Genomic DNA, 12,884 nt, shown 5'->3' on the forward strand with positions numbered 1-12,884 from the left:
TCTATCTTTGGTCCATTTATATCCTATTTCCTGCCAAATGATATGTTTTTTTTTTTTTTTTTTTGTATCTGCCCATTATGCCGATAAGTGAGGAACTTATGTAACACAAGAAATGACATGATTGTGTGATTAGTAACTGTAATGTGATAATTTAGGGACAATAACACATTACATTGGTGTGTTACAGACAAAAGTAATGCGATTACAGTAACGTTACCTTGTAACGCCCAACACTGGTCGTGACTATGTAAGATTAGGTTGCTCATGTATTTCATCAAACTCTCTGCTGATAGAAAAAGAGGCAGCGGCTCAACAGGCCGAATGTGTGCAGCACAGGTTCAATCTTGCCTCTGTTCTTTAATAGACTATATGTCATCACCTCCCTCTCTCTGCTCAGTCTTCACTGCCCTATCAATAAACGTGAGAAAGCCACTAAAACAAGCAAACAAAAAAACAATGTAAACTGAAACAAAAATAAGACTGTGAAGCAACTAAAACAGCATCTGTATTTGTTAAACTAACAAATACAAATATAGATAAGAGGGTTTTTTTTTTTCCTTTTTTGAGAATAAGCCAGGGTAAAATAATTAATTTTATGTGGAAATAGTAGGCTACTTTTACTTACCACTAATTGAAAAATTAACTGTGACAGAAATAGATGTTTTCTATTTTGCTCGGAATGATCAGACCCTCCAGTTTCACCTCTAAGTGACAGGAAAGGACTAGGATACTCCTTTTTCTTCAGAGCTTATAGACAGTGATTTCTGTTTTTCTTAATGTTGTTGGATCGTTCCCTCTCGATGCAATATTGACCAACCTCCTCTCCCAGAAAAAAAAAAAATAAAAAAATAACCATTGCTTGTTCCAAGCTAAACGCTTCAGTGGTTCTGTGAAAAATGCCCAATCAGTATTCATACGCTGAGGAAAACTCGAGCTCCCCGATATCTCCAGAGAGAAACTGGAATGAGACGAGGGATGGTACTGAATACCGAACACGTATCAATCCCCCCTCTCCCTCTAATCAAACATTAGGCCTCTTAGCTTTACACTCACAGCCCATGGAAGAGACTCGGCTCCAGTTTTTTGATCTTTGAGATGGGTTGTGTTTTGGAGTGATAAGACAGATGTTTATGCGGCTGTTAACAGCTCTTGGGCTGGCAAGTGAGTTTGGTGGTAGATTGCATTGCATTTCAGTTCATTTTATTTCACAGGCCCTCCAGCTCCAGACACAGGCACCTGGCCAAAACAATTACACAGTAATAACTTAGAGCACCTGAGTTTAGGACGTAAAGTGAATACTAAGTGACTGAAACTCTTGGGGCACTGTGTGTGTCCGTGTGTGGGTGTGTGTGATTCTAGGGAGCTTTGACATGCAGTTTGACCTTCAAATGGGGATGGGGACGATAGTCGTGGCCAGGCCACTGGATGCAGAGGTGCAGTCTGTCTACAACATGACTATCCAGGTGACAGATGGGACCAACTTTGCCACTGCACAGGTACACACATTGTTGATTTGTTACATATTGCTACCTACTTACCACAGACACACATCAAATGTATTACCTTTTTCTCAGGGAATATTTTTTGCTTTGCTTTTTGTCTCTCTGTTCTTCCTCCCCCATTTTCTGAGATTATCTGCTACTTACTGTGAAATTTTTGCTGCTCTGCCTTTAAGAAAATGTAGTGCTGCTGCCTTTGCCAGGTCTGCCTTGCAAGGGAATTCCTTAATCACATAGGAATTAATGGGAAGTTTAAATAAATAAAATAAATCAGTATACATTCCTCCAAGGCAACTTGCTGCCCTGTCCAAATTAATGTCATTAATATTCTTTTTACTAAAGAGTTTTAGTGTAAAGGCTGCTTCTTCAACTTTTCCACCTTTCCACAAATAAATATGGGTGAAACAGTACACAACATCTCTATCAAATATTTTCTGTCCACAAGGCTAAGTCTAGACCTTTGTTCCTATCTATTGACACTGAGCCCTGAGCGTATATTTATACGCCTTGCACACTACCCACACAACTCCCAAACATGATGGTATTTTTTAGTAGGTTCTTTTTTCTTTCTGTGTTGTTATATATAATGGATGGTATGGCATAGAAAAATATTTTTTTTGACTTATTTGGTATTCTTCTGGTATTCATGGCCCTGAGCATTTCTAGGTGTTTAGGAGAGAAACAATGGATGAGAGGTGCTTGGAGAGGAGGTGGGAGGACATTGCGGAGCAGACACATTGGCAGACAAAGCCACAAAGCCAACCCCAGGATTATGGCACCTTGACATCACTAACTCGCATCTATTGTTATGGAAACAGAAGATGGATGCACTGAAGTTTTTGTCAAACAATTCCAAACAGGGACTGAACATGTTCAATGAGACCATAGAAGTCCAAACAACTTCAAACAATCCTATGCAAATCTGAACAAAAAGGCCACACTATTATAAATTCAACTTTTTAAAAATTACCACTTAGTCATTAAATTGTCTTAAATTAAAATATATAAGGTCTACATTAAATTTCATGTTTTTTTTTTTTTTTTTAAGTAACTACAATCTGCTGAGGTTACTGCTGAGTTCAGGGTGAAAGATAGTCCGCATCTCCTAACAAACAGGTCCACCATTTGCAGAATTAACAGTTTTATTTGCAGAAAATGCTGACACGTTTTGACAACAGTCTTTTTCATAGCATTGCAGTTAGCATTTTCTGCAAATAAAATTGTTAACTGTGCAAGTTGTGGACCTGTTTGTTTGGAGTTGTTGACTATGTTTAACATTTTTTGGTAAATGTAATTTCATTCATCCATCTTTTTTTTTTTTTTGTCAAAATTAGTCAAGTTCTACTGCATAAGAATCAACATTTCTAATGTCATAAAATTAACCCAACTCACTTTATCACCTGTAATACTTAAATGTACATGTAATACTTGTACTTAACTGTCTAAGGCTCTGTGAAAGAAAAAAAAGATTTCATTTATTACAGTATTTGCTATCTAACCTAAAGGAAATTGATATGTTTGTTCATCAAATCATCTAGTTAATTAGATTCATATCTAAAACTACTTTGAACCAATTATGTAGTACTTACCTGCCTTGCTTATTCAAGTAAGAAAATGATGATTTGTTCAAACATCAGTCCAAAAGTTTGTTAAAATGTTGTGTTAAAAGCATTAAACTTAACTGAAAGTTAACTCAATAACTCAATAACTTAACTTGATAACTTAACTGATACTTGTAGGCATGCTCTAATCTATATCTTGCTTGGTGGGTCTTTTTTTTTTTTTTTTTTTTTTTTTTTTTTTACCTCTGTCCTCTCTCTCAGGTGTTCATTCGAATCCTAGACAGCAATGACAACCCTCCAATCTTCTCCCAGCCTGCCTATGATGTCAGTGTCTCAGAGGACATACCAGCAGACATGGAGCTGCTGCGTGTAAGAGCGTCCGACATGGATGACCGTTCTCGTTTGAGTTTCTCCATCTATGGCAGTGTGGACCCAGCCAGTATGAGACTGTTCAGGGTCAACCCTGGCACGGGAGTTGTTTACACTGCAGACAGGCTGGACTATGAGGCCAGAACACAGCACATCCTCACTATTATGGTGAGAAAGGCCAGAGGGATGAAATATGTGTTGATGTGTGTGTGTGTGTGTGTGTGTGTGAGTGCTTGTCTGAGCTTGTGTGAGTGTGTGTTACTGCCTGTGTGTGTGTGTGTGTGTGTGTGTGCCTGTGCTTTCCTCCAAATTGCTCTGTTCTTGGCAACTCTGCCTGCTTTACTTAATTTAGCTGATTTCTTTCATTTTTTTTCTGCTTCCTACATCACTATCCATATTCATCTCTCATTTCACTTTCTGCCCCTCCAGGTCAAGGATCAGGAATTTCCATTTAACCGTGACCTGGCACGCATCCTAGTGGCAGTGGAGGACTCCAATGATAACATCCCCTACTTCACTAGCACTTTGTATGATGCTGTGGCCTATGAGTCATCTCCCGTAGGCACCTCTGTAGTGCAAGTGACAGCCCTCGACAAAGACAATGGAATCAATGGACTTCTCTCCTATACTATAGAAGCAGGTGTGGCACTGTCTGAAAGCATAAAAATGTCTTATGTTTAAAACAGTGCTTTGAGCTGTGGCTGGCTTTATAAGCTTTGTTAGATGAGATGAAATGCAGCTTTGTTAAACATCCAGGCATTCATATCCACTGGTGTAATGGTGTCTGTGACATTTCGATCTTTTTCAGGTAACACCGGTGGTGTGTTTGGCATAGATAATGCTACCGGCCTTATCTTCATTGCCCGGGATCTGGACCTGACCTCAGTGGGCTTTTACATCCTCACTGTGCGGGTCACCGATAGTGGATTTCCTTCACTAATGGCCACAGCCTCCGTCCGCATTTCATTGGTGCTCTCTGACATCTCCAAACCCAAATTCTCTCAGAGAGAATATCAGGCTGAGGTAAAGAAATGGATTGGTGGGTGGGTGGGTGGGTGGGTGGGTGGGTGTGTGGGTGGATGAATGGATGGGTGCTTAGATTGTCCAGAAGGGTAGGAAGGATGATAGATGAAATGAGGGCTGGCTAAAGAAAACAGGGATGGATGGTAAAGTGATACACGTATACAAATAAATCACCTAAATAAAATTCTGACAGCTGCATATCAAATTGCCATTTACCATTTTTACCTGCGATATCTTGATAGATAATGGAAAACAGCACCACTGGAGCACACGTTATGACCGTTAGCGCCCTCAGCCGTTCAGCACTCATTTATGATATCACCAGAGGCAACGAGGAAAACTGCTTCTCTATTAACCATCATACTGGTGTCATCAGCACACGCAAACTACTTGACTTTGAGGTTTGTTTGTCCCTGACTAAAGCATGCAAATGTAAATGTTCACCAAGTGGCACCTTTTCATGTCGGCTTGATTATATGATTAAGTTATATGGGCTCAAGTAGATGTGCATATATAGCGTTTTAAAACAATGTTTTTACTCACTGCATTCCACTTTTTTTTTTTTTTGACTATCAGCAAACTGCATCCTATTTTCTGGTGGTGCGCGCTTTGAGCATGGCAGGAGTGGAAGCCAGCACCACTGTCATTGTCCAGGTGGGGGATATCAATGACAACCCACCTGTCTTCCAACAAATCAGGTATCTGTAGTGGTGGAAGCTTGCTTACAGAATAGTAGAGTTGTGGCACTGACAGGTTCTTGTGGTGTTTATTTATTTATTTATTAATCCACATATTATTAAATGTAAATGTCAGGAGCGATTTAAATGCATCCTTGTCATTCTATAACATCCATGAGTCCCATCCTCACTTTACAGATATGTGGGTGTGATCAGTGAGGCTGCTCCAGTCAACAGTGTGGTCCTAGGAGAGGATGGCAACCCTCTAGTCATCCAGGCCTCTGATAAGGACCGCAACTACAACGCCTTGTTAGTGTTCCAGATCATAGATGAGACTGCTCGCATGTTTTTTAGTGTCGATTCAGGAACTGGATCGATTCGGTAGGTGCCACTGTCATTCAAATTGGACTGAGTGCATCAGTGTTGACAGTTAGGCCTTGTTCAGACTGCAGGCAAATCGGTTTTGTTTCCCAAATCAGATCTTTAAGACAGACTGTCAGCACTGTTATTTGCATGTGATCAGACTGGATTTGTGTGTCTGGACATCACCAATCTCTCTGCATCGGTTGCTGTGGTAATTACGTAGGTGTCAGTAATTATGTTTGCTGGTGACACAGCTTTCCAATGCAGAAGCGTTAGAACTGTACAGAGGCAGGGGGCGCCCTGGTAGCTCACCAGATAAGAGTGCGTACAATGTGCTAAGGCTGCATGCTGATTGCAGCATCCTGGGTTTGAATCCAACCTCAGGCCATTTACTGCATGTCATCCCCTCTCTCCTCTGCCTGTCCTGTCTCTCTCAACTGTGACTGTCAAATAAAGCAGAAATGCCAAAAAATAATCTTTGTAAAAAAAAAAAACTGCACAGAAGCCTCCCCCCAAAGTGCCAGCGGACAATTTATTTCAGCATCTGTCCATGGACTGTTGTTCTCTGTGCCCTACTGCTTGCCTCGTAGCAGCATGGTTTCTGCTCAGCCACCATGATGCACTTCCATCACTCTGGATTCGATGTCATCATTGTGTCATGTTGCAAGTGACTTGTAAGACAGTTTGAAATCCATTTTTGACCGTCCAGAGCGTCCAGACAGACGCATATTTAGAAATCGAATTGCAATAGCATTTCAGACCACCTACAATTGTGGTTTGGATAAATATCTAAAATCACATTTGATGTGTTTTTTTTTGCGCTCCAGACTTTCTAAAATCAATCTGGATACAATCTGGATGAGCCAAAAAATGGATTTGGGCTGGCAGTCTGAGCACAGCCTTAGAGATTGAACTGTCTACACATGAGTTCTATTCTGGGGAAAATCTGTCTTACACTTATTTGAATGTTTTTTGAATTTTAGAACAATTGCCACTCTGGACTATGAGACCTTCTCTGAGTTCCTCTTCCGGGTTCATGTGAGAGACAGTGGTCAACCTCCTATGACTGCTGACAGCCCAGCAGAGGTGGTTATAAAGGTAAGTGAATAAAATTCACATGAGCTTTCACTGCATCAAGCAGTTAAATATGAATCATGTTTCTTGCACTTTGATTCATCTGTTAGATCTATAACACTTTGATATATTTTTTTCTCCTCTACAAAAAATGTTTTGTGCGTAACCTCTCGTAGGTGATCAACATCAACGATTCGCCTCCAAAGTTCTTCCAGGACTCTTACGAGACAATACTTCTGCTTCCAACCTACATGGGGGTTGAGGTTCTTAGGGTGGAGGCCTCAGACCCTGACCTCAGCATGAACCCTGACATGTCCATTACCTCCCAACTTGTCTACTCCATGGTGGACAACAATTTGGAGTATTTCTCTGTCGAGCGTTCCACTGGTGTTGTGACTGTCATCAACCCGAACCTCAACAAAGACCGGTATCGCTTCAGTGTGAAGGTGAATTAATTGGCAGTATTTGTTCACTGGCCGCCACATGCAAACACAATGTCTAGCTGTCTTTACATAAACAACATAAAGTTTGCTTAGAAAGGATTACATAATAATGATCTACACTGGAAGGTCAAAATACAGGGTCACCCACAGAAGAACACACTTGGGAGTCAGGGATTCATCAGCAGGGCAGACACAGGGGCTTTAACCCAGTCTACTCACCATGCAATCCTGCTGCCCCAGCGTTGTTGCAACATTTTTGTTTGTGTAACAATAGGAAAGTCTTTGTAAATAACCCAATGAGAACTATCTTAACGTAAAGGTGCCTTTATTGCACATTATAAGAATTGAGTGAAGTAACTGCATTAATGCATCACAAACTAGTCTTCCCTTCATCAGGAAATCCAATAGGCAACAATGCATTCATACGATGATTTTAATCTATACCATTCATGTGAATAAATGCATTTATTATTTACTGTAATGCCTTGGAAATGTTTTGCTCGGAGCTACTAGTTTTGACTGGCTCTGAATGTATGCATTAAGACCTAGAGTGCATTGGTCTGTTTTAACTCAGCTATTACCTTGATTCAAACAGCTCCAGCTCATTGTACAATCAGGAGCCAAATGCAGTATTGCTACCCTTCTGTTTTTGTCTATTAATGTTTTTTGGCTGGTTTGTTTCCAGGTATGGGATGGACGTTACTTCAGCATCACGTTAATCACAGTACTTGTCCGAGAGGCTATGGACAATGGCCTCCTCTTCACCTTCCCCATCTATTCTGCCTCTATCCCGGAGAACATAGCCAACATTAGCATAGTGACTGTCATCAATGCAGTTGGCCATCGTCTCAATGAGCCACTTAAGTATGCTCTCTTGAACCCTGGTGGGCGATTCACAATTCGTCCAACCTCTGGAGTGGTGCTGACCACTGGGGTGCCTTTTGACCGAGAGGAGCAGGAGAGTTATGAGCTGGTTGTGGAGGCCAGCAGAGAGACTGAGATACTGAGGGTGGCGAGGGTCACTGTACAAATACAGGTGGGTGTGGGAATCTGTGTTAAAAATTATCTTTGCGTGTGTGTGTGTGTGCGCGTGGATAAATACTTGTGACTTGAAGTTCTATCACTCATATTGTATGCCCATTTTAATATTAAGGGTCTGTGCTTTAGTCTATTTTGTGCGTTTGTGTGCATATTTACGGTCTTCTGTACATTATGTTGTGTGTCTTCTCTTGTGGTAAGGCACAGTCTTCTGATCCTGTCACCAAACATCCAGGATTGATTCCCAAAGCCCTCAATTTCCTCCCAAAAGTCGCCTGTTTTATTCCTTACAATGTCTTGTCTTAAAATAACTCTTTTTCTCCAGGTGGAGGATGTGAATGACAATTCTCCAGAGTTCGTGAACCTCCCCTACTATGCTGCCGTGCAAGTGGAAGCACAGCCGGGATCAGCTATATTCAGGGTCTCAGCCACAGATCAAGACTATGGTCTGAATGGAGAAGTGACTTACCGCCTCAAGGAGCAGCACAAGAACTTTCAAGTTAGAGTTTCACCTGTTGTACTACAGTGAATTGAATAATACAAATGGAATTTTTTCATGTTATGTGCGGTTGTATTGTGTTGTGCTCCAAAGTTGTATTTTCCATACAGGTGAACCCTGTGACAGGAGAGCTGACCTTGAAGAGGGCATTTGAGGCAGACTTATCCAACGCTGAGTACAAGGTGGTCATTGTAGCCACTGACGGTGGCCTCCCACCCCTCTCCAGTGAGGTCGAGCTGCCTGTCACTGTGGTAAATAAAGCCATGCCAGTGTTTGACAAGCCTTTCTATGGTGTCACTGTCAGAGAGGACGTGCTCGTCTCCACCCCCGTCCTGTGCATCAATGCCACCAGTCCTGAAGGACAGAGTGTCATCTATACCATCACAGATGGAGACCCCTCCCTCCAGTTTGACATTGGCTTTGACACAGGAGTCATAAGTGTGATTTACCCCTTAGACTATGAGAGCATCCAGTACTACCGGTTAACGGTGAAGGCTACAGATACATTAACTGGGGCCAGGTCTGAGGTAGATGTGGATATCGCCGTGCTAGATGTGAATGACAGCCCACCATTGTTCCAGAATACTTCATACTCCACGTTGCTGGCTGAGAACTCCATGATTGGAACAGCTGTGTTGCAGGTGTGTGTTTGTGTATAGGTGTGTGTGTGTGTGTATGAGTCACCACAGAAAAACATAGATTAATATAGGATGCCAAATCATTTATTTATATAGTATGATGTTCCCCACAAATTTCCCACCAAAAAGCCTTGACCTTTATCAGACAGACCAGTGCTTCAGAATCAGTTGTTGTGTTGACGCTCACTTTGGCGAAACAACTGTGAATGAAAACAAATCTGGCTTGTAAATCTACTCTCATAGAGTTAACTGGAGTTTCAGATTCAGCATTTTATTTCTTTTGTTTCCTGTATGGGCTCTCCCAGTTAGCGTAGGGCAACTGTGTGGGGTTCTGAAATGCTCATAAATGGTTTCACACTATCACTACCATTAAGCTTTCAAGTGCACAGACTTGCATAGAAAGAAATATAATGACTCAATACTAAGTAATTCTAAAGAAAAAAGCAGCAACTTCTCGCTGAGCCCACAGAGGACGAATCTGAGCTCGAGCCAGAGAGTTTTGGTTGATGCAATTCGAAACAACAGCAAAATAGTTTCAGCCCCTTCCCCTGACATGAATATCTCATTATTAATAAAAATAATTTAAACTTTTTCATGTTTATCCAGTTGATATCCTGATAATGGTTGCATGTGGAATTCTTACTTAAGTTGTTCAAGCATTAAGCCCCCAGACAAAATGAACATGTTAATTGCCCTTCAGAGTATTCTAGAAGTTTGGATTTGGATTTGTGCTTTTGATTTTTTTGATATTGCTCTATCAACATCCTAATCTCTGAAACCGAGAACTGCATTTACCTTTTTCGTTTTGCCTGACTTTGGGTGTAACAGCTATATATGTCAGGAGGAACAATCCGGACCTTGTCTTGAATAATGCATGAAGCCACTAAGTTGAGTGTTTGCTCTCTGTAGGTGTTTGCTCTGGATCAAGACTCAGAGAAGAACGCTGTGGTGACTTACCAGATCCTGTCTGACATCTACAATAGCACTGACTACTTCCACATCGACAGTAACAGCGGTCTGGTGTTCACTGCACGTATGCTTGACTATGAGCTCACCCAGCGCCACAACTTCATCATTAGAGCAACAGACAGTGGGGACCCTCCCCTCAGCAGTGATGTTAGTGTCACTGTAATTGTTACTGACACAAACGACAACCCACCGAACTTCAGCCAAGCGCTGTATGAGACTTATGTGAGTGAGCTGGCTCCTCGAGGACACTTTGTGACCTGTGTTCAGGCGTCGGATGCTGACATTTGTGATGCAAATAGGCTGAGGTAAGCTGAGGTGTACATCTATATCTATATCTATACCCACTATATCTATATCTATATAGGTATATATCTATAGAAACAGATATAGAGAGAGAGACAGATGAAGAGAGAGGCAGGAACTCTGCAGGAAGTCTGTGAAAGTTCTGCGTTTGTTTTTACTAATGCAATATTTACAGCAGTGGTGACTGGGAATTCTGTATTTTGTTGCATGTTGTCCTTGATTTGTCCTTCACTATTCAATATGTTCTCATAGGAAGAGCAATTATTCTTACCATTATGCCATCTGTTTCTGTTTTCGCTGGACAGCTGGATCATTTTTGTTTTACTTATCTTCTGTCTGGCCGTGGTGGCAATGCACTTGCAATGTATATAGAATAGACTCTGGTGTTTCCAGCTGCTGCTGTTCAGAACAAGTAATAAAAACTTTCTAAAACTGTACCATTTTTTTTTATATATATATATGCCCTCAGGTACAGTATTCTGTCTGGAAACGAGAGGATGACTTTTATGATCGAGCCGGATACAGGGGTGCTCAGTCTGTCTAACAAGAGGAGGCAGATCATGAAGCCATCTTATCGTCTCAATGTTTCAGTGTCAGATGGAGTCTTCACCAACACTGCTCAGGTCAGACGACTTCTCTGCAGATACCGTGTGGTTCTGACATTTCCTCAGCGCGTTTTCTAGCCTTGGCAGTAGTTATAGGGTGAAAACTGAATTATAAGTCTTGTTCTTCTTCAGCAACTGCCTCCTTCAAGTTCATTACACACAATATAATCAACTTGATGTCCACTACAACTGTAATTTTCTACTACTTTGCATAGAAAGGAGGCACGGTTTCATGGTGTTTTTTAACACCCAATAATAACAATAAAAATCATTTAAATAGAGAAATGGCATATTTTTGTTTCATATATATATATATATATATATATATATTGGATATGATGAGCCCACTGAGTTTAACACGCAAAGGCGTCCAAGCTGTACTACTGAGACGTCCTCCCATTCTTGTGCTTCCTCTGAAATAATGTGACTAAGTTCCTTGCTCAACGGCAGCTTGACAGTAGGTTAGTGCAATGTTTGACAATTAACTAATGATTATTATTGTGATACATGACAATGACAATAGACATGAGGATGAGGATGAGGATGAGGATGATGATAAATGTGAAAATGCTGGATATTACAGGTGAGTGTGCGAGTACTGGGAGCTAACCTGTATAGTCCAGTGTTCAGCCAGAGGTTCTACCTGGCCGAGGTCAGAGAAAATGCCCCACCTGGCTCACGGGTCATTCAGGTGAGGTCACACTCTCACTAACTAGTTGACGTTCATTTCCATTATTGATGGGTAATTTCTTATATCAACTATAATGTAATGTGTACTTAATGTCATTTAAAAAAAAAAATCTGCTTAACTGATATGCCATGACAATAAGTTGGCCTTTGGCTAGATCTGCGATTATGTCAGCTGCTGCACACACATTTGACTTCATGAATCACTGTTGCACAAACATAAACTTCATATACATATAAATAATCCTCCATATGGAACATAAAAAGAGATCTAAACAGGTGGAGCTGGAGAGAGGGTGAGTTAGAACACTAAATCGTAAATGCACAGAGAAGAGCTATGAGGCGCCTAGAAGCAACCTGTCAATGTAAGCTGACATGTTTTTTTTAGGATTTCAATTTAGGAAGTAAGATGATTGGTTAACTCAGAAAAGTGTGCCAGTGAAAAGACTTATCCATTTACAGTGCCTGGATAGTTTCCTTTCTGAAATGAGCAAGACATTAGCAACTTGCATTGCTCATTTTTTGCATTGTATACAATAAACTGCACTCAGCAGGGTAGAGCCTAAGGAGATCATACATTATCTGCCACTGTATTTCATACATTTCAAACTTCCAGGTGCGTGCAACAGACGAGGACTCTGGGCTGTTTGGCCAGATCACCTACTCCTTCATCAATGACCTGGGAAAGGCTCAGTTCACCATTGACGCCGATGGAGTCATATCCACTGCCCAGAAATTAGACAGAGAGAACCCCCTTAACAAGGACATGGTGCTTACTATTATGGCCCTGGATGGTGGAGGTAAAGTTTAGCATACACTGACCAGACCCTTGAATGGATTCACCAAGCTCATCTTCAAATCTGTCATCACAGGATGTCACAAATGCTAAAAAAAGTAATTCTTCTGAATCTTGCAAGTCATATATTCAGGTGTAATTAAAGCTGCTGCAGGCAATTTTGGTGAATGGGAGGAATTTCACTGAAAATTTAAATGTCAACAGCTCCCCCTTCCCTCCTTGCTGAAGTTAAGTCCTGTTTCAATGTCACTCCCACCCATATGAACATACATGCACGTGCCCCAAATGCCTGTAACCATGACAGAGATACACGAACGATGCCTGATGATCTGAAATGTA

General features: G+C 41.2%; 1 protein-coding gene across 1 annotated transcript in view; it reads left to right on the plus strand.

The window, feature by feature from the left end:
- fat3b (FAT atypical cadherin 3b) overlaps positions 1–12,884 on the plus strand; it is an 83,346-nt gene that overhangs the window by 30,491 nt on the left and 39,971 nt on the right. The window contains exons 11-26 of the mRNA XM_030068246.1: positions 1,360–1,496; positions 3,323–3,598; positions 3,860–4,070; positions 4,239–4,453; positions 4,696–4,854; positions 5,030–5,151; positions 5,329–5,511; positions 6,477–6,591; positions 6,744–7,013; positions 7,696–8,046; positions 8,374–8,547; positions 8,658–9,188; positions 10,095–10,459; positions 10,927–11,080; positions 11,646–11,753; positions 12,366–12,549. Of these exons, the coding sequence (XP_029924106.1) occupies positions 1,360–1,496; positions 3,323–3,598; positions 3,860–4,070; positions 4,239–4,453; positions 4,696–4,854; positions 5,030–5,151; positions 5,329–5,511; positions 6,477–6,591; positions 6,744–7,013; positions 7,696–8,046; positions 8,374–8,547; positions 8,658–9,188; positions 10,095–10,459; positions 10,927–11,080; positions 11,646–11,753; positions 12,366–12,549 (3,555 nt within the window). The remainder of the gene's footprint in view (positions 1–1,359; positions 1,497–3,322; positions 3,599–3,859; positions 4,071–4,238; positions 4,454–4,695; positions 4,855–5,029; positions 5,152–5,328; positions 5,512–6,476; positions 6,592–6,743; positions 7,014–7,695; positions 8,047–8,373; positions 8,548–8,657; positions 9,189–10,094; positions 10,460–10,926; positions 11,081–11,645; positions 11,754–12,365; positions 12,550–12,884) is intronic.

The sequence above is a fragment of the Myripristis murdjan genome, chromosome 14, assembly GCF_902150065.1.
Source record: "Myripristis murdjan chromosome 14, fMyrMur1.1, whole genome shotgun sequence".
NCBI classification, from domain to species: Eukaryota; Metazoa; Chordata; class Actinopteri; order Holocentriformes; family Holocentridae; genus Myripristis; species Myripristis murdjan.